Source organism: Caretta caretta, chromosome 1, assembly GCF_965140235.1.
Source record: "Caretta caretta isolate rCarCar2 chromosome 1, rCarCar1.hap1, whole genome shotgun sequence".
NCBI lineage: Eukaryota > Metazoa > Chordata > Testudines > Cheloniidae > Caretta > Caretta caretta.
The window spans coordinates 230310217-230329655 of NC_134206.1; the positions used below are offsets into that span (position 1 = coordinate 230310217).

At 38.6% G+C, this 19439-nt stretch overlaps 1 protein-coding gene across 1 annotated transcript in view; it reads right to left on the reverse strand.

Annotated features, from left to right (window-relative positions):
- The window catches only part of SAMM50 (SAMM50 sorting and assembly machinery component), a 34056-nt gene that overhangs the window by 13146 nt on the left and 1471 nt on the right, over positions 1 to 19439 (reverse strand). Inside the window, exons 2-9 of the mRNA XM_048825129.2 lie at positions 17429 to 17539; positions 14601 to 14702; positions 13281 to 13368; positions 8796 to 8902; positions 5508 to 5638; positions 2966 to 3053; positions 2227 to 2355; positions 1401 to 1472 (exon numbers count right to left, since the gene is read on the reverse strand). Coding sequence (XP_048681086.1) covers positions 1401 to 1472; positions 2227 to 2355; positions 2966 to 3053; positions 5508 to 5638; positions 8796 to 8902; positions 13281 to 13368; positions 14601 to 14702; positions 17429 to 17539 — 828 coding nt within the window. The remainder of the gene's footprint in view (positions 1 to 1400; positions 1473 to 2226; positions 2356 to 2965; positions 3054 to 5507; positions 5639 to 8795; positions 8903 to 13280; positions 13369 to 14600; positions 14703 to 17428; positions 17540 to 19439) is intronic.

A 19439-nucleotide genomic window follows, 5' to 3' on the forward strand; every position in this document is an offset into this window, starting at 1 on the left:
ATAGATTAACAATATTGCTGGGTGGGTTAAGGGAACCACTGTTGTGGCCCCTTGTACCATGTAGTAGTTTAGATAGTTTAGCATCCTTTTTCTTTTGTAGAGAAGCAAAGTGTGTGTTGTTAATGGCTTGTCTAGTTTTTGTAAAGTCCATCCATGAGGAAGTTTGTGCGGAAGGTTGGTTTTTATGAGAGTATCCAGTTTTGAAAGCTTATTCTTAATCCTTCCCTGTTTGCTGTAGAGGATGTTGATCAGGTGGTTCCGCAGTTTCTTTGAGAGCGTGTGGCACAAGCTGTCAGCATAGTCTATATGGTATGTAGATTGTAATGGATTTTTTACCTTCAGTCCTTTTTGTACGATGTCCATCTGATTGCATTTGGAAAGGAAGATGATGTCTGTCTGTATCTGTACAAGTTTTTTCATGAAGTTGATAGTTTTCCATTCCATACGGCTAAATGCAGTGCCTTGCATAATGACAGGTTTCAGAGTAGCAGCCGTGTTATTTGCGAATACAGACTAACATGGCTGCTACTCTGAAACCTATAAGAAGTAGAGTTGCATTATACGAAAATCTGGGTAAATGTATAGAATACAAGCAGCAAAACAGGATATTTTGTTTTGAACATCTAATGAACGATTGGCAATAATCAATAGTTTAGTAATCTTGTTCACAGTGTGCACTTTATCACATATGTATACTTGAAAGAATCCCCATTTCTCCCACTTTACACCCTCCACTCCTTTCCCTATTAAGGTCCCAAATCACAGTCACCATCTTTGCTTAGGAGGAACAAACAGGAAGTTTTCCAGTCTTGCTCTTATTTGATCCAAGTTGCTGCTCTAGCACTTCCAGACTTTGCTGGAAGGAAGGATGACATTTCAATTCACCATACAATCTAATTGTTAACGCATACATCTGAGAAGCTAATTGATTTAAGATGAAAGGCAAGTGGATAGTGGAAACCATTTTCTAAACTCATGCACATATCCTGAAAAGTTATTTTTATAAAAATAACTTAAGTGCAATGAACTTTAAAAGTCATGAATAGCTACATAGTCTAGCCACATTAGGACGTGATGGTACAAAATGTTGTCTCAACGTCTATTTTGCCAGATCCAGTTTTGGTATGTGACAGTATTTTTTAACCAAAGAATTTAATGCCAATAGTTGAAGACTGTTTTGAAATGATATTATTTTCATATTTATATCTTCCTCTATAAAGAGAATTAGTGATTTAAAAATACACACTGGTGCCGAAAAGTGAACACAAAACTATTTTGAATGGATTTTCTTATATTCAATGTATTGTCTAACAATATATAAACTCAGAAATGAGCAGTATCAACCAGAAACAAAACGAAACAAACATGCTGCACACACTTATTACTGGAGTGCGCACTACCTGATTAATTTTCAGCAAAGCACCTCGTCTTGGCAAGATTGAAGAGTTCCGAGAATCGATTACCATGGCGTGCTAAAAAGACACAAAGTTATTTAACTGGTACAAGCTAGATATATTTTAAGCAAAGGAGGAGTTATTTGCCATCAGAAACTGGGCACATGCTGGGAGACAAGTAGCACTCTCAGGCTAAGACTAAATCATCTACATGGACTGGAGAGCCAAGAGAGGACCATGTGCCTATAGGATAACCCAATTCTGTGTTAACAGGCTGCATCAAAGACGCATCTGCTCTGTTGGCTGTGGTAGACCCCAGAAATGTAGCGTCTACAGTACCCAGCAGAAATTACTTGGTCATATGGCAACCCTTTTCAAATCCACTCATAGTCCTGCATTTTGTGAGTTAAAATCAAAGACTGCAAAGTGCTGTGGTGATACAATGCTTACAAGCAACCCAGGAGCTCTGTAGGACAAGGGAGGAACGCTCTCTTCTACTGTGTTCAGCAGCTTTTCAGAAAAAGATGTGGGAAGAAGGGAAAGGAATCCTCTCCCATGGAGCTCTGCAGGATGAGGAGGAGACCGCTAACCTTCCCTCCAGCCATGCAAAGTCCAGTGGTCACTGAAGATAAGTACTTTGCCTCGTGACCTGCTGGGTGATTTGTTGAGAGGAGTCGCGCTACGCAGTAGGTATCTGAGCACCAAACACACAGCCTGCAGTGATTATTAATGTTTCGAGCACCAGCGGCAGAGAGCGCTCTTTTGGCAACATTCACAGTTCCTATAGCATTCAAAAGCACGCGTATACCATTTACAATATGAAAAGCCTCACAGAGACAGAAGATTTAAGAGAGTGTCCACTTTCTTCTCGAACAGAAAAGGAGGCTGTTCTTGCAAGAGAGCCAAGCTCTCTCCAAACACCTTCCCACTTCAGTGTGTGATTGGTCTTCCATATGGGAAACTACAAATAAAGACATTTGAACAATACAGGAAGTGTTACAAGGGACAAATATAACATTTTCCTCACAAATTTTCATTTCTAATGCCTCATTTCTATGAGGAGGAGATGGGTACGTTTACTCTTTCTAAGTTGCTGTACTGGATGGGGGAAAATCAGTCACTCTTCCCCATCAGAGTAATATAATTCTATAAGCCAAGAAAATTCATCTCTTTATGTTTGGACAAACATTACTGAATCTTCTCACAAATGAAACATTTTGAATTATGCGGATCCAGTGCCCTAGGAAAGCAGGTAGACATCTCTCTGAGATGAGGAAATCTTTAGCGCTAACCGTTTTGTAAGATGAAAGACTTAATTTGTTTTTGCTACAGGTGAAGTGAGATTCAATTCCAAGTAATACAATCTATCAAAAGGATGAAAAAAGTATTACTTGGAATTGCCGTCATCATTCATGTTAAGGCAAAATGATCATGGTGACATGTATTTTAGAAATCTACAGAAAAAACTAAAAACTAAACAAGTAGGCCTTGAACTGAGTACATCTAAACAATGTTTCAATTCCACAAGTTCTTGCAGCGAAACAGGCAAAGGGAGGTGCTACTGTGCTTACATTAAATTCTGTCGATAATCCCCTGTCAGTCTCACGAAGGGAGCTCCACGGGAACTGTCCAGTTACTTTATACAGGTTAACTGAAAAACTAAACAGAAAGAGTACATAGTGATTTGAAGTCAAAATTGTTAGAACATGTAAAAGTTTAAAACTAAAGATGTGTTTCGGGAACCATCTGTGTGATGTTAACGTAACAGAGGAGTAGGTGGCCCTTGATATTGGCACGAATCGTAAAAGCACAGATTTAAGTAGTCAATCTGTACTAGAAGAGATATTAACTGTTTTATTTACTTATCAAAAGTGAAAGAAAGTCAGTTACTCTAGCTCTCAAGCCAACTCTTATTAGTAATTTCACATCCCCACCTTCCCTTAAGGCTTTAGCAGGCAGCTGTCTATATCAAAGAAATCTGAGTGGAGTATAGAATTGTGGCTCATTTTATAATCTTATTTGTTAGAAACAAAAAAAGCTATAGTAAATAGTGACTAACATACAGGAACGCCTCACTTAAGGTTATCCCGGTTAACGTTGTTTTGTTCTTCCGTTGCTGATCAATGAGGGAACATGGTCATTTAAAGTTGTGCAATGCTCCCTTCTAATGTCATTTGACAGCCACCTGCTTTGTCCACTGCTTGCAAGAAGAGCAGCCCGGTAGAACTAGCTGGTGGGGGCTTGGAACTAGGGTGGACTGGCAGCCCTTCTATCAGCTCCCCGTTCCCCTAAATTCCCTGTGCAGCAGCTACCCAGCAGGCTATCAATTGCTGGCAGTTCAGCTGTCCCTCCCCTCACTGCCCTGTGCTGCTCCTGTCCTCTGCCTTGGGGTGGGGCGAAAAGAGGGGGGCTAATGTTAAGGTGTCTGCCTCCCCCTTGCTCCTGCACCCCGCTTACCCCATCTTCCATAGAGCATGGGGGAAACACCAGTCCCAGAGGCAACAGGTGAGGTAGGTCTCAGCTTGCTGATCTAATTAACAAGGTAGTGTTCTTAAGACAGGGATCGGCATACTTAAAGGGGAAATGCACATCTCTCTCTCTCTCTCTCACACACACAGGTGTGTGTCTCTGTCTCCTATGCTGTCTCCCCTCCCTTCATTCCTTCTGCCTTGTAGAGTGTGAGGCTACATTAACAACGAGTTAACTCTTGAGGGCTAGTTCATCATTTAGCAGTAAGGTATTCCCTGGGAAATATCCCACCCTCTGATTTCCTCACCTCAACCAAGCTTACAATCATCATTGCTGTGTACCAGTATTAAATTGTTTGTTTAAAACTTATACTGTGTGTGTGTGTGTGTAAAAAACTTCCCTGGAATCTAACCCGCCATTTACATTAATTCTTATTGGGAAATTGGATTCGCTTAATGTCGTTTTGCTTAAAGTCGCATTTTTCAGGAACATAACTACAACGTTAAGTGAGGAGTTCCTGCATTCATTTAGAACAAGTTGTCCTTTCAAGTGAGAGGTCCTCCTGTTTGCAGGAGACTGATGGAAGCTGTTGCATTGTTAGAGACACATGAAATAGTACAGTGGCTCGTAAACTTTCCAGACTACTGTACCCCTTTCACGAGTGATTTGTCTTGCATACAAATCACTGCATTCAAGTTTCATCTCACTTAAAAACTACTTGCTTCCAAAAATCAGACATAAAATACAAAAAAGTGTCACAGCACACTATTTCAGAAAAATTGCTTATGTTCTCATTTTTACCATATAATTGTAAAATAAATCAATTAGAATATAAATATTGTACTTACATTTCAGCACATAGTATATAGAGCAATACATAGTATATAGAGCAATACAAACAAGTCATTGTCTATATGACATTTTAGTTTGTATGGACTTTGCTAGTTTTTTTTTATGTAGCCTACTGTAAAAGTAGACAAATATCAAGATGAGTTGATACCACCCTGGAAAACCTCTATGTAATCCCAGGGTATGTGTACCCCTGGTTGAGAGCCACTGAAATAGAAGGTCAATTTTCACAGCTCAATGCATCAGAGTAAGTAAGATTGTGAATTGCATTCTAGTAGTTCTCCATGCATGACAGTGAAAAATTTACATCTTGGAGATCTTACTAATGAAATCATATTTTGGACATATGTACTGGCAAACATTTCAAAACAAAACCAAACTGTAATGTGACTACCATTGTATTTCTTATAAGTTAATTTGCCATGTCTCTCACAGCTAATCACATCACAAGCATGGGAAGCAAAAAATTAAGATATGAAGCTGGTAATTAAGCATTAGCCATAAAGAACCCAGTTTCAGATCCTAAATGGACTTCACAGTGCTGGTATTAAGAAAAACATCTTTACACATGGAAATTAAGATAATGGGCCCAATTCACCTTGGCATAAGCAAACACTACTTCATTAACTTCAAACAACTCATCACTTTCACAAAGTAAACCTGGTCCATTGAAAAATAAAATGTGGGAGGCCAATACACCATTTTTGTTAGTTTTCAGAGAATAACCTCAATTTGAAATATTTCTGTTATTATGAAGAAATATTAGCGTATTCAGAAATTGTATCTGTTTCCTACTTTCTTTCAAAGTTTCCAGGCTGTGGTTTGAAGAATGATAGGCCATATGAAGTTTCCTTTGTTCCATAGGAAAACTGGAAGGTCACCTTCTCTGCACGTCCAAAGAGATTAGGGAGTTTGAGCCCAAGAACCTAGGAGAAATGGAAAAAAACATTTCCTACTATTGATTTTGCAAGAATAAGATACTGGCAAACAATTATAGGTTGTAGAAAAATGTATTTATGGTACTAATAATGTCCGGGATTAGATATGGAAGCATTTTAAAAAGCCAATTTACTCATCACTATTTATGCTCTTCATATTTTTTTTGAATTTCTCACAGCATTGACAATGAAAATTAATTACCTCAAATTTACTTTTGTTTATAGCCAGTATCACTTTCTGGTTCTTAGTACTGTAATATATGCTTTTCATTTTTGACTCTTTAAAAATATTTGTTTTTATTGGAATTTTGAACCATCACTATATTATTTGCTTTTAGACATGCAATTTACGTGTTATAATTTGAGTTGATAATGTCCTTTGTTCTGTTTAAAGAGTCCACAAAGTGTACAGCCTTTACAAATTGGCAATGCATTTCCCATAATAATTTTAAAAGTTAAATTTTCATCACTAAAGCATTACACTAATGCCCTCCTCTGTGTCAAAGTTAGAATAAAATATTTTGCTACATTTCAAGTATTACAGCTAACTTCACTCGCCTCCTTGTATGCTAGCTGCACCCTTTTCATGATAGTGCCACTCCTTTGGCTGGGAAAATGAAGTAGGACTTTCTCAGCCGGAACTATCATCACTTATGTTTCACTGAGCTGTGTTTAGGAGGGTCCCTCTTTTTTTAGGAGTACAAAACTGCTGAAAAGCATGATCCAGAGATCCACAGATCCAGTGTACCAAATCCAGCTTGCCTTGGTCTCACAGCTGTTGGGAAAGTGTAAAGACGAGAGCCACAATACTTTAAGGTTGCCAGGTGTCCGGTTTTCAACCGGAACGCTTAGTTGAAAAGGGACCCTGGTGGCTCTGGTCAGCACTGCTGACCGGGCCATTAGAAGTCCAGTCGGCAGTGCAGCAAGGCTAAGGCAGGCTCCGTGCCTGCCTAGCTCCGCGCGGCTCCAGGAAGCGGCTGGAATGTCCGGCTCCTAGGCACAAGAGTGGCCATGGAGGCTCCGCACGCTGCCTCTGCCCCAGCGCTGACTCTGTAGCTCCCACTGGCGGGGAACTACGGCCAGTGGGAGCTGCGGGGGTGGTGCCTGCTGGCACACACAGCGTGCAGAACCCCCCGACCCCTCTGCTTAAGGGCCAGACATACTGGCTGCTTCCGGGAGCTGCGCGGAGCCAGGGCAGGCAGGGAGCTTGCCTTAGCCCTGCTATGCCACCAACCGGGAGATGCCTGAGGTAAGCGCCGCCCAGCCGGAACCTGCACCCCAAGGCCCCTCTCGCACCCTAACCCCAGGTAGAAAACCCCCTCCTGCAACCAAACTCCCTCCCACAGCCCACACCCCAACCCCCTGCCCCAGTCCTGAGCCCCCTCCTGAACCCTCACCCCCTACCCAAGCCCAGTGAGGGTGGGGGAGAGCAAGCGATGGGGGGGGGGGGGAACGGAGTGAGCAGGAGGCAGGGCCTCAGAGAAGCGGCGGGGCAAGGGTGTTCGATTTTGTGCCAATAGGAAGTTGGCAACCCTACCAGACTTACAGTTTATTTTTGTGATTAAGATTACTACCTAGAGGATTTTCCAAGTAACTATAAAATACTAATATAAAAGAATATCGGGAGAAATGTCTAGTTCTACATATTTCAAACAAATTTAAGAGGAAAGAATCAGCTTGAAATCTAACTAATTCTTAAGAAGACTTAAGAGTGATTTTAGTCCCACAGCCAATTTGTGTGTTTACAAGTAGAGCCCTGCGTGGATATAAATTAGTATCTACGGAACCGCAGGGCTCTCCCAGGAACTGCAGCGGTGAAAGGAGTAGGATGTGGGGCCGCCACACCCAAGAGCAAGCGCCTCACGCTGACAGCTCCTCGGGGTCAGTTGTACCACCCCCAGCCCTGCCCACTGTGACAGGCACCAGGCTCACTGGCAGCTGTCCCTGGTTGCACTCGTGTTCAAGCAGCACACCCACCCCCAGAGAAAAAAAGAGACAGACAGCTGCGTGGAAGGGATGTGGCATGGCTGGGGGTGGTACAGCCATGTCGGCATTGCTGCCGGCGAAGGGCGCTGGCTCCTGGGAGCGGCAGCCCCATGTTCTGTTCCTTTCAGTGCTGCAGTTCCGCAGATACCGATTTATATCCACGAATATAAATTTGTATCCATACAGAACTATTTACATGTCACATTTTCCTACTATTTAGTATGTTCCTCTCCTCCACTGCTTTGTGTGAAATGCAAACAAACAGAAGGGAAGCTGACTATAAGAGGGAAAATGGAGTTTTGTCAAATGCACTAGAACCGAAACAGATTTTTTCCCGTCATTTCATTCAGTTATAACTGTGTGATTTATAACACCAGTAGGTAAATAGTTTTCAGACAAGATTATAATTTAAGTTGATATGTATCTTTAAATCATACCTAAACTTTAAAAGGTGAATGTAATGCAAATATGTTCTATAATATTTGAGGCCCTAAAAAGTCCTATAGATTTCAGCCCAGAACAGTCGGGATTGGTCTTCAAAACTATAAGAATGAAACAAATGTGATTTGGTGGTCGAACACCTCATACTCCTTCAAGAAAAGCCTAGCATGAACTGATCTGCCAGAGAACAAAGTTACTCATATGCTTTTCAACATTAAGCACATAAAACATCTCAAACAACATTCAACACATTTGTGAATTTTATATTTACATTACAGATTTGACTCATTTGTAAACCATAAAAAACAAATTATTGGGCTAGGGACACTGTGTATTAGGCCTAAATTCAAAACACAACACCTTAAGCACATCTTTAAGTGTTTTCCTGAATCAGGCCCTTAGCATCCTAAAAATCTAGCTACAGGCATATATTACAAGTGAAAGTGAGTTATGATCTCAGCCTAGTACCCATTTGGGCACAAGAAAAATACACTCACTTGAGGAAAGCCTGTCAGATGTACCAAATACAACCACAGAATGAAAACAATGGGGACATCCGTAGGCCAGGATGAAGGTCTTTTGGCAAAGCTATATTGTGGAAGTAAGTTTGCGAGGATCAGGTCTTCACATAAGCATGAAATTCATTCTCAGATTAAAAAAAATTAAATAAATTACACCACAACACATGAAATTTGCAACACTTAAAAACCAGCCATACCATACTGCCTTCATTATTGCCAACCATAGTGTTATAGCTTCCAGTTAGTCTTCTCAGTTCTGTTACTTCAAATGTAACATCTAAACCATTTGGAAGGGCATCATCTCCTAAATAAACACATACATTTATTAGTGAGCACTGTACATTTAATACATTTCTTACAAGTAATCAGTTCAATATTGCTTTATATCTGTATAAAAGGCAACTTAACTTTTGTAAAACATTCTTTTAGAAATCAAAAATTGGTTGACTCAAATCTTCATGAATGGCTAAGTTATACAGAAAAATAATCTCACAAAATTAGAAGTCTCAATTAGAATCTGAGTATTTGCGTATAGGAGTTTGATTCTGTCATACATTTGGCTTTTTCAGCATCAGTCCTTTAGTTATGAACTAGTTTAACATACATTTGGTAACCTACCCTATGAAAACAGAGTTACACCGATTTTATCTTAGAAGAAGGTAGCTGTATCAAATAGTCACTGGAAATATAGTGGTCCCAATCTCCATGGGAAAGTACCATGCAATGTAAGCATTTTTCCCCCTCTTAAAAAATAAAAATAATTTCTGGCCCACTTGTCTTTTACCATCACAGTTTAGAGCAGTTGAGTTAAAGGGCATCTGCCTTTGCTCTAAGCAATTAGGCAATATGCCTTTAAGGAACAATGTATTATGTCACACAGACCTTCCATTTTCAGTAACAGAATATTTCCCAAATTAAACAGTCTCTTGATAACAGTAGGCCATTTCAACAGAAGCACTGTTCTGATAAGAGAAGGAAATTCAGAGGCTTCCTACCAACACATATTGCAGCAAAAGCATGAAACGTACAACTACATTAAAATTCTCAGATAATTCATTATTTTTATTTCTACCATATCACTAAATGTACACTTAAAAAAAAAAGACAAATTACTGAGATTTTTCATACTTCAGAGAGATTCTAATACTGACTGACAGCACCAGAAAATGAATTCCTCTATTTAGTCACAGAACAGGTATAGCACACAAGTTTCTCCACTCTGCCTTGACTACATGTCTCAGTCCTGACCTGTGGAGGATGCCACTAGGAGTGAAAACTTAGTTCATTCTGTATGCCTATTCAATCTTTGGCCCCTCTGTTGAAACTACTTTGTTTTGTTTTGATTTAAAAGTAGTGTGAACTAGTAGTTAGAGACGAGGATGGGAATCAGGAGGCCAGACTGTCACAAAGACTTGCTGTGGAAACTTAGGCAAACTACTTGATTTCTATGTGCCTCAGTTTCCTTCTCAGTTAAAATGCTTTACAAAGCTTGGTATTTTACTTGAGATCCTGGGATGAGAAGCGGTAAGCATGTATATGACGGGGCACATGCCCCACATTGGCAAATAATGGACTAACAGGGAATCTGAGAGCCCAATTAGCCCATTCTGGGGCACCTGGGGGGCCACAACTAATTAAGGATTAGCCCCAATTAGGGAGAACCAAGCTGAGCAGCACCTACAAAGGAAGGACTGAAGAGCCAATGGAAGAGGACTGAGACAGCAGAGCAGCAGTAGGGGACTGATACCCCAAGACTGACCCTGAAGGGAGAGCAGGAATGATGGGGTTCCGAGGTACCTGCCAGACAAGCTAAGTGACACCCTGAGAAAACACCTTAGCTACAGACTTGTAAAAGCTACACAGTCGATGAAACTCCAAGGAGAGAGGACTGGAGGGTGCAGCTCCATAGCAGACACCTGCATGCAGGCAAAGGTAGGAAACAGCTCAGGAAATCCGGGAAGGATCATAAAAAACAGACCCTTGCTTCTTATTACAAGGGCCCTGGGCTGGAACGAGAGGAGAAGAAGATGAGCCTGGCATCTCCTATTACACTATCCCTCTTGCAAAGGTGTAAGTCTCTGGAAAGGGACAAGGACTACAGGCCCGCTATGTGGCCATTAGGATTTTGGGTTTTCATTTGGACTTATTTCAGTACATTCCCCTTCCAGGGTAACCAAAAGAAAGGTGACCTGGCTGGAGAGCTTGGACATGATGCTGACCGCAACAGAACTAAAATGGTGATCAACTGTGGTTGCTAGAAGCAAGGGACCCTTTCAACGTCCCAAACTAATTTCAGGGGTTGCTACAGATTGAGGGCAACCACTGAAAATGTGAAAAAAAATGTATTATATGGACATTTGTCCATTGATGCCATCACAACCATACCATTTCACTTACGCCACCCAGCTATCTAACTGTATGAGTCTATTTATTAGAGCAATAACTAATAGCACATTAGTGGGTTCTAATCCTAACCTTTCACCTCCAGGCCTACACCTTTCATCCTACAATCTATCTAGTTTGGGTTAGAAGTTAGTTTAGTGACAATACTACTTATTGTATTTTCAAAATATATAGAAATACTCAGTGTTCTTAAACAACTTTATTTTACCTTTAGTTCTTTCATATGGGATGAGAACACCCTGTAGTAAAACACAAACCCTTCAACTAAAGGTAGAAAACTGCAGTCTGGCTTTAAAGGATTAAACAAAGACACAATTATGTCATTGGATTTCTCTTATTTACTGTTAGTGTTGAGTGGGCAAATATCATAAATTTCATTATTTCAGACATTTAAATCTCAAATTTCACAGAGTTGTAACTGTACGGGTCCTGATCCAAAAAGGAGTTTGGAGGGCGGTGTCTCAAGGTTATTGTAGGAGCGGTTGAGATACTGCTACCCTTATGCCATCACAGCTGGGAAGCCGGAGAGCGGCAGCTGCTGGCCGGAAGACCAGATTTCACAGTCTGTGACACTTTTTTCATGGCCATGCATTTGGTAGGGCCCTATCTATAACCATGTACTTGCAAAATTCTTGTTGCAGAACCAGTGTGTATCCCATGCAGATAGGCTATGTACACCTCATCTGTGCACCACGGCTCTCAGCTCCATGTGAGCTCCCAGCACACTGCTATGTAACAGATTTGGAAATGTGGATCCAGATAGAAATGGATTCATTTAGCACATTACACATGTGTGTGGCAGTGCAAGCTACTGCTTAAGTGTAACTTGGGGACAAATGTAGAAGAGAAAGATTCCTTCCTACCATAGAGGTGAGGATTCTGGCCTTTGACAGTTCTCATCTCTCTCATGTCAAGCTGTCTGCAATCTAAGGCAGGCACCTCTGCATATGTCATACTTGGTAAGTTGTCTTAAGGTAAACTAAGGCTTGGAAACTTTAAAAAATAATTCTAACTATCACAACATCAGATGGTAAGTGGGAGGCTCGCCCAGGGAAAGCTTCCTCCTCCCCGCTGGCAAGTGTTTTTGTCAAACTGTTTCACAGTTTGAAGTTGGATAAAACAATAGTGTCCTTCAAATTAGAAATGTCATTAGCATACAGACTTTCAAGGAGCTAGATGGTGTATACAGATAGAAAAAAGGCTAAATTATCGATTTATGATACCTTATCAGAACTATGAATGAAAGTTAGCTTTGAAAGATGAAAGTAAAACACTGATTTCAAAGAGATGAACTTGTATGTACAGTTCTGTAGCTCAGATACAAGCTATAAAACTGAAGATGTTGACACATGGTAATTTAAAGATCTTTTTTCCATGGTCATTTTAACACATTTGATCAATACAAAATAAAAGTTGATATTAAAAATGACAATACAATTCTTTACTGGACATTTTGAAATGATGTTAAGGAGAATACCTGAAAACAATGCAAAACTGCTACTGTATCAGATGAGTAAAGTCAGACAGCATACATGTTTACCCCCCCCCCCAAAAAAAAAAACACACACACACACACACACCCCGTGGTAAAAGAATGTTAAGGTTGCAAAATCAAGCACTCTACAGTTAAGAAATTGCCCGTGCAATTTTAATTCAGCCCCCCTTCTGCATATGAATTATGCTACAGCCTTTAATTACATGATCACATACTATTTTTTTTCCAGAGAACCCGTGCCTTATTCAGTGAATAAGTAGTTGCACATCATTTCTTATTAGCACTCTCGTTCAATGTGTGGACACAAGCACACCTTCCAAAACCTGCACTAAATACAAAATTATTAATTTTCTCATAGGCATTTCTATGGTGGTCTCACTATAATATCAGAATACTTCAAGCATAAATATATTCATCTTCACAATCTGTCCATGACATTAGGTGGTATTAATATCTTCATTTTACACCTGGAGAACTGAGGTACAGAGATAAAGGACAAAACTGTCAAGTGTTCACTAATTTTGGATGCCCTACTTGAGAAATCTAGGGCCTGATTTTTCAGAGTACAGCCCTTTATATGTTCAAATCACTGTTCCACACATTTCAGTTGCAGTTGTGAATGCTGAACACTTTGGCAAATTTGGCCCCAGGTGTGTCACAACAGGCAGCCAGAAAATGAGGAACACACAATTAATGACCATCTGTGAGGATTCTGGTTTAAGTGACTTGCCTGGCATCATACAGGAACTCTGTGGCAGAAGAAGGAACAGAATCCAATTCTTACCTTGACATGTATCAATCAGAACTTCCACCTGCCTAAAAATTCCTAGACGGAGCAACTGTTCACGAGCTTCATGTGATTTTCTCATTACCTATAGAATGAGAGAAGGAATTTGGATTGCACCTTACCAAGGAATCACTGGTACAATGGCTAAATAGCACAAAGAGATTCATATGTCATTCGTAGATTTTGAATGGCTTCTATACACATTAGAACATAAATGCAAGAAGTTAAACACAAAGCATCCACCTCAATTTCCTGGTTTTGTTAACTTGCATCACCAACTTTATAATACTGAAGCATCCTTGCATATCCATTTTCTTTAAAACATTTTTAAAAAAGGAAAAAACCCTTCTGAACCATATCAGAGTTAACAAGGTAAGATCTTAACATCTCATTTGGATTCCTTATGTTTATCAACTGACTATACGTTAAACTCAAAAGTGTAGGTAAAAACCTCTCATGTGTTAATTACTGTATTGAGTACTTACAGAAGGAGCAAGATATAAAGAACTTCTCTACAGAAGGAAAATGATCAGCAGAACTGTTGTATACAACATAGCAGTGTCAGTCCCAGCATATTAGAAACACCACCTGGTGTCTCTAGCGGACTAATTCTCTTAGTGACTGAGACAAGCTTTCGAGCTTACAGGACCTGAAGAAGAGCTCTGTGTAAACTTGAAGGCTTGCCTCTTACACCAACAGAAGCTGGTCCAAAAAAAGTAATTACCTCAGAAGAACTCTAGCAGTATAAAGGTGGGGAGCAGCAATGAAAACTTCCCCACATTGTCCGGCCAACCTTATTCTAGACAGACGTCTACTCAAGAGTGAGAGAATATCCATACTGATTCAGACTTCAATCCCGGCTGACAATGCCACCAAAGTGCTAACTATGATAGCTGATGTCTTTTCTTTTTAAAGAACTGAATACAACTACATAACATAAATACATAATAAAGCGTGATTCCACTCTGAAAAGTGACTGAAAAAACATCATGGTGTTCTGTGTATGTTATCTCTGTTTATAAGAGAACAAAATAATTTTTCAATCAGTTCTGCACACTTAACCTGATCTGAAAGTCAAACTGGGTTTTCCTTTCTTGGGAATCATCAGTGGTAACAAAGACATTGCAGACTAGTAGCACAAGTGACAAGAGCCTGGGCTGATGGGATACCCCTATCACCTAATTTAAAAAAAAAAAAAAAAAAAAACTACATTTGGCCTATAGGTTTACTCATCTAACTAGTACCTGTAAGTGGCTTGGTAAATTTTTCAAGTCTGGAATGTTTTGCAGAGCATCTGCCACTCACTACAATACTTACATCAATGAGGTTTTTAGCTTTGAAAAGGTCACCAATTTCATACATGATAATGTCATCTTTAGTCCTTCCAAGTCCATCAAAGTGTACATGTTGAACCACCACCTAAACATAAAATGACTATTAACAAAAAAAAGAAATTAAACCACCTAGACATCAATAATACTGTAGTCTGACTGAAGGTACAAGAGTATAGGATTAATTTGTGAATTACTATTAATTTATAATATCAGGGACCAATACGAGCACCAATCCTGGATTGTAGTTAATTATTTCCATTAACAAGAATTATGTTGAAAAACAGATTTCCTAACTCCAAATTAAGAACGGATTACAGGAAAAGACTACACTAAGAGTCCATAGCTACTAGGATTTTAGTTATATCTTTATGAAGAAGTCAGTCATTGGCTGAAACCATATGATCTTGAACACAAGACCTAAACATATAGTTCTCTATGTACTTCCTTTACCACTTACATATAAGCAAGGAGTTTAAATAGACAGTCAAAAATAAGTCTCAAATACCTGAGTAAACATTAAACATTCCATCACCATCTGAATATTATAAACTAAAACACATAGCAAGGTCTACAATACTACAAGATACCGAATGGTTTTTTTTTTTAAACTCAAATTGTTTTTTGTCTATATAGCAGAGTACTGTAGCTAGTTTATCTGATTTTAATGCACTATATTGATTAAATCTGCCTTATTTTCTCCAAGCTTTTCAGTACACATAGCTTTGGGACTTATTACTCACTGCCAAAAAAAAAAACACAACCCCTACCTAAGAAACAAACAAACAAAACCCCCCAAATGATTAGATGCTCCTTTTTCTAATAAAATAGAAGATAGTTGCAACCTACCATCACTGGCAACCCTACAGTAATAAACTGGTGTGCACATGTAATAGAATTAAAACATTTTTTATTGAGGAAAGAGACTTCATTACCAAGCTTCCAGGAGGAGTGACTATGAACAAAGTCCAGGAAAGGAAACATCTTTAAAAATGAGAACATTATGTTCTTAAACATATTAAATGTATTTAACAACATATTTTGTAGGAAAAACAGGGTTGATAAAAAATGATTATCTTTTTATTTTAAATTGGATTTTATTTAAATTGAATACATTTTTTTTAGATAAACCTATTTAAAATTAAGCATGAAATTGACAAACTACGTTAAGGCTAGACTTGGCAGAATTCGATTTTTTTAAAATAATTTTTAAGTTTTTTAAAATATTTTTGTCCATTTAAATGTTTACAGTTGCAGGAAATTATGGAGGAAAAGACAATATGTAATGACAGTAGATGTTGAGATTCTAAAAATTTAAAGTTTTATAACTGTTCAAACACAAATTTTCAACAGCATATCGATATATACGAAGTAAACATCCTTAAATCAAAAACTTTATTAAGTTCCCAAGCAGCATTTTTCTTACTATGCCTATCTGCACATTTTTCATCATCGATGGAAATATTTCTTGCTGGTTTTTCTCTCTCTCTCTGTGTGTGTGTGTTGAAATCGATGTTCACCACCATTTACCAATAAAAATCTAACACCTCCAAACCTTGTTAACGCCTTAAATTAATATAATGCATTGAAATCATTTACATTAAATACCAAAAATAATATTAAACAGTAGATCAGCTTGCCAAGTTTTAAAGAAAGTCAGACACCGAACTGGTGGATGTCACTGGCTAAGCACCTGGAACCAGAGTTTACTGACGTGCTGAATCAACTGTTGACCACAGTAGCCTCTACGGCATGTGCAGAGAAAGTTTGTTTTTTTTTGTTTCAGTTTATTCAACTAGTTCAGTTGAACTAGTTCATTCAAAGATAAGAAACCAACTGGGAGCTGAAAAAGAAGGAAAGCTTGTTTTCCCTCTTCCAATCTATGAATAAAGCTAGGTGTGAGAGGATGAAATCTACTAGTTCCAAAATCTTGAAGAACATGGTTGCCAGAAACAAACAATTAGTTCAATTCACTAACTACAGATAATTAAGGCTATGATTTAGTCACTGAGATTGTGGAAGTCACAGATTCCGTGACTTCCAGCGACCTCTGTGACTTCAGCCTGCAGGGGTCAGGAACTGCAGGGTCCCCCACAGCCTGTGGTGGGACAGAACTGCAGGGTACCCCTGCCATCTCTGGCGGCCCCCGGAGCTCCAAGCCACCACAGGTGGCAGAGGAACCCCCATAGCTCCTGGCTGCAGCTGGGGAACCCGTGACAAAATCTTAGCCTTACAAATAATATTTTGTTTAATATATCAGTTTTAAATGTAAAACATGTTTTGCTAAACTTTGATAAATTTCTTATGTATTCAGCACTTGTATTTAAAAAAAATGTGCATTTAATTGAATTTCCATCTAAATACAGCTTGACACAAATCACTAGTAAAAAATTAGCCATCTAGTAAATAAGAAATGCATTCAACATTTTTAACATAATAAAATGTAAAAGTTAAGAATCTGAATAAATGTAAGTTATATAATTGCTTAAATAAATGGCTACAGACATAGTGCAGCCTCCTGGTTAGCAAAAAGCAGCACCAAATTCAGTATGAAAGCTATATTTAGTTGCAACTCAACAATCAATCAACTTTTTATCAGGAAAAGAACTAAAAAGTACAAATGCAAAACATGATTAAAATCAATTACTTAAATCATTTTAATAACTGTTTGCCAATTTTAATCACCGAATAACAAAGGAAACCAGACATTACTGGATTCATTCTCTTCTTTTGTATCTCAAATACTGGTTTGGGATAGTCCCTACAAATAAAAGATTTAAATAAAACATTCACACCCATTGATTAGGAACTCACATCTTTGTTTTCAAGGACTTCCTGCTTGGCTTCAGGTTCAACTTCAACTAGTTCAGGTTCATCTCCTAGAGCACCAAAGTCAGACCCACTCACTGGAAGAGGCTCCAGACTCTTAATAAAATATATACACAAAATAATTGGCATTTGCTATTTAATAAATTAAACATTTTGTACCACATCAGAGAGTTTTTTTCTTGTGAGGAAAATTCTCACCATTCCGCCCATCATATTATAATGAATGACAATAACATAAATAGAAGAGAGAAAATACTGGACATTACATGTATGTATTTGTACAGTATATATTTGCTGAAAGTTTTATAATATATAGAATAATTTCCTTGTTGAGAGTGTTTTCTTTAGTAAGATATGATATACAGTAAGTTATGTCTGCCTAGAAAAAAGTACAGTATGTTTCTTTAAATCACTACACAGTTTTGCAGGAGAACAAGTTCCTTTCCTTTATAAATTTCAAATATTTAACTTTTCTGATATTATTCACCAGCCCTTCAAAAATACTTGTATAATTCAATTTTTAATAGGCATCTATGCTTGTCGGTCATCTTATTTTTAAGGCATACTTTCACTATGTGAAATGATACGCAAAATTAAAGATATCATAACATTTGGTTAAGAAAGAAAAACAGGTTTTTCAGCATGTTACTTTGTTGTGTGGCTTAAATCTTTTTAGATTTGCAAACACAAGGTTTTCTTCCTATCACCAGCCCTCTGAACATCATTCTAAGAACATGACTCATCAATGTTGGAGTCTGCTTTTGAGGTGAGAAGGTAAGTCAGTTCAGTTTCTCAACTAAAAATGGGTTTGTTTGCTATAGCTTATAGCATTATGAAATAAGAACAATAAGAACTTCACAAAGTCGTGGAATACCCTCTTACACTACTGCTTATATCAGACTTCAGCAACAATCTCTATGGCAAGGTCACCAGCAGAGTATACGCTGAATCGCTTCAGGGAGAAGCTATTCTTTTGCAACACAGGAAATGCCATACTGCACCAGACCCAAGGTCCAACTCATTCAGTATCCTGTCTCTAACAACAACCAGTAACAGCTGAGTCAGAGGAAGGTTTCAGAACATTGCAGTAGGGAGATGTGGGATAATCTGCCCCCACATTAGGTCTTATTCTGATCTCTACCAGAAATTTGCTTAAACCCTTAAGAATGAGGCTTAATACCACCTTCAAAATTTTTATAATTATGACAACTCTGGATATCCTTGATATGCATATAAATGTCCAATCATTTTTTAGAATCTTACTAAGTTCTTGGTCTCAGTAACTTCCTGTAACAATAAATTCCACTGTCTGATTACATATTGTGTGAAAAAACATATGCCTTTATCAATTTAAAGTTTACCATCTTTTCATTTTACTGAATATTACCTTGGAGTTCTGGAACCAGAACGAAAAATACAAGATAAGGCAACATATGCTGAAATTATAGTATTCTATGACTCATCCAATATACAAGCCAACGGCTCTGTTTTTGTGCATATAAGGGAACTTGAATCTAGGTGTCATACTTTAACTCCAAGTTTCTTGACTTAGAATCATAGAACTGAAGAGGGCCTGGAGACGTCATCACACTCATGGCAGGACTAAGTATTATCTAGACCATCCCTGACAGGTGTTTGTCTAACTTGCTCTTACAAATCTCCAATGATGGAGATTCCACAACCTCCTTAGGCAATTTATTCCAGTGCTTAACCACCCTGACAGTTAGGAAGTTTTTCCTAATATCAAACCTAAACCTCCCTTGCTGCAATTTAAGCAGATTGCTTCTTATCCTATCCTCAGAGGTTAAGAACCATTTTGCTCCCTGCTCCTTGTAACAACCTTTTATGTACTTGAAAACTTATGTCCCCTCTCAATCTTCTCTTTTCCAGACTAAAGAAACCCAATTTTTTAAATCTTCCCTCATACGTCATGTTTTCTAGACCTTTAATTATTTTTGTTGCTCTTCTCTGGACTTTCTCCAATTTGTCCGCATCT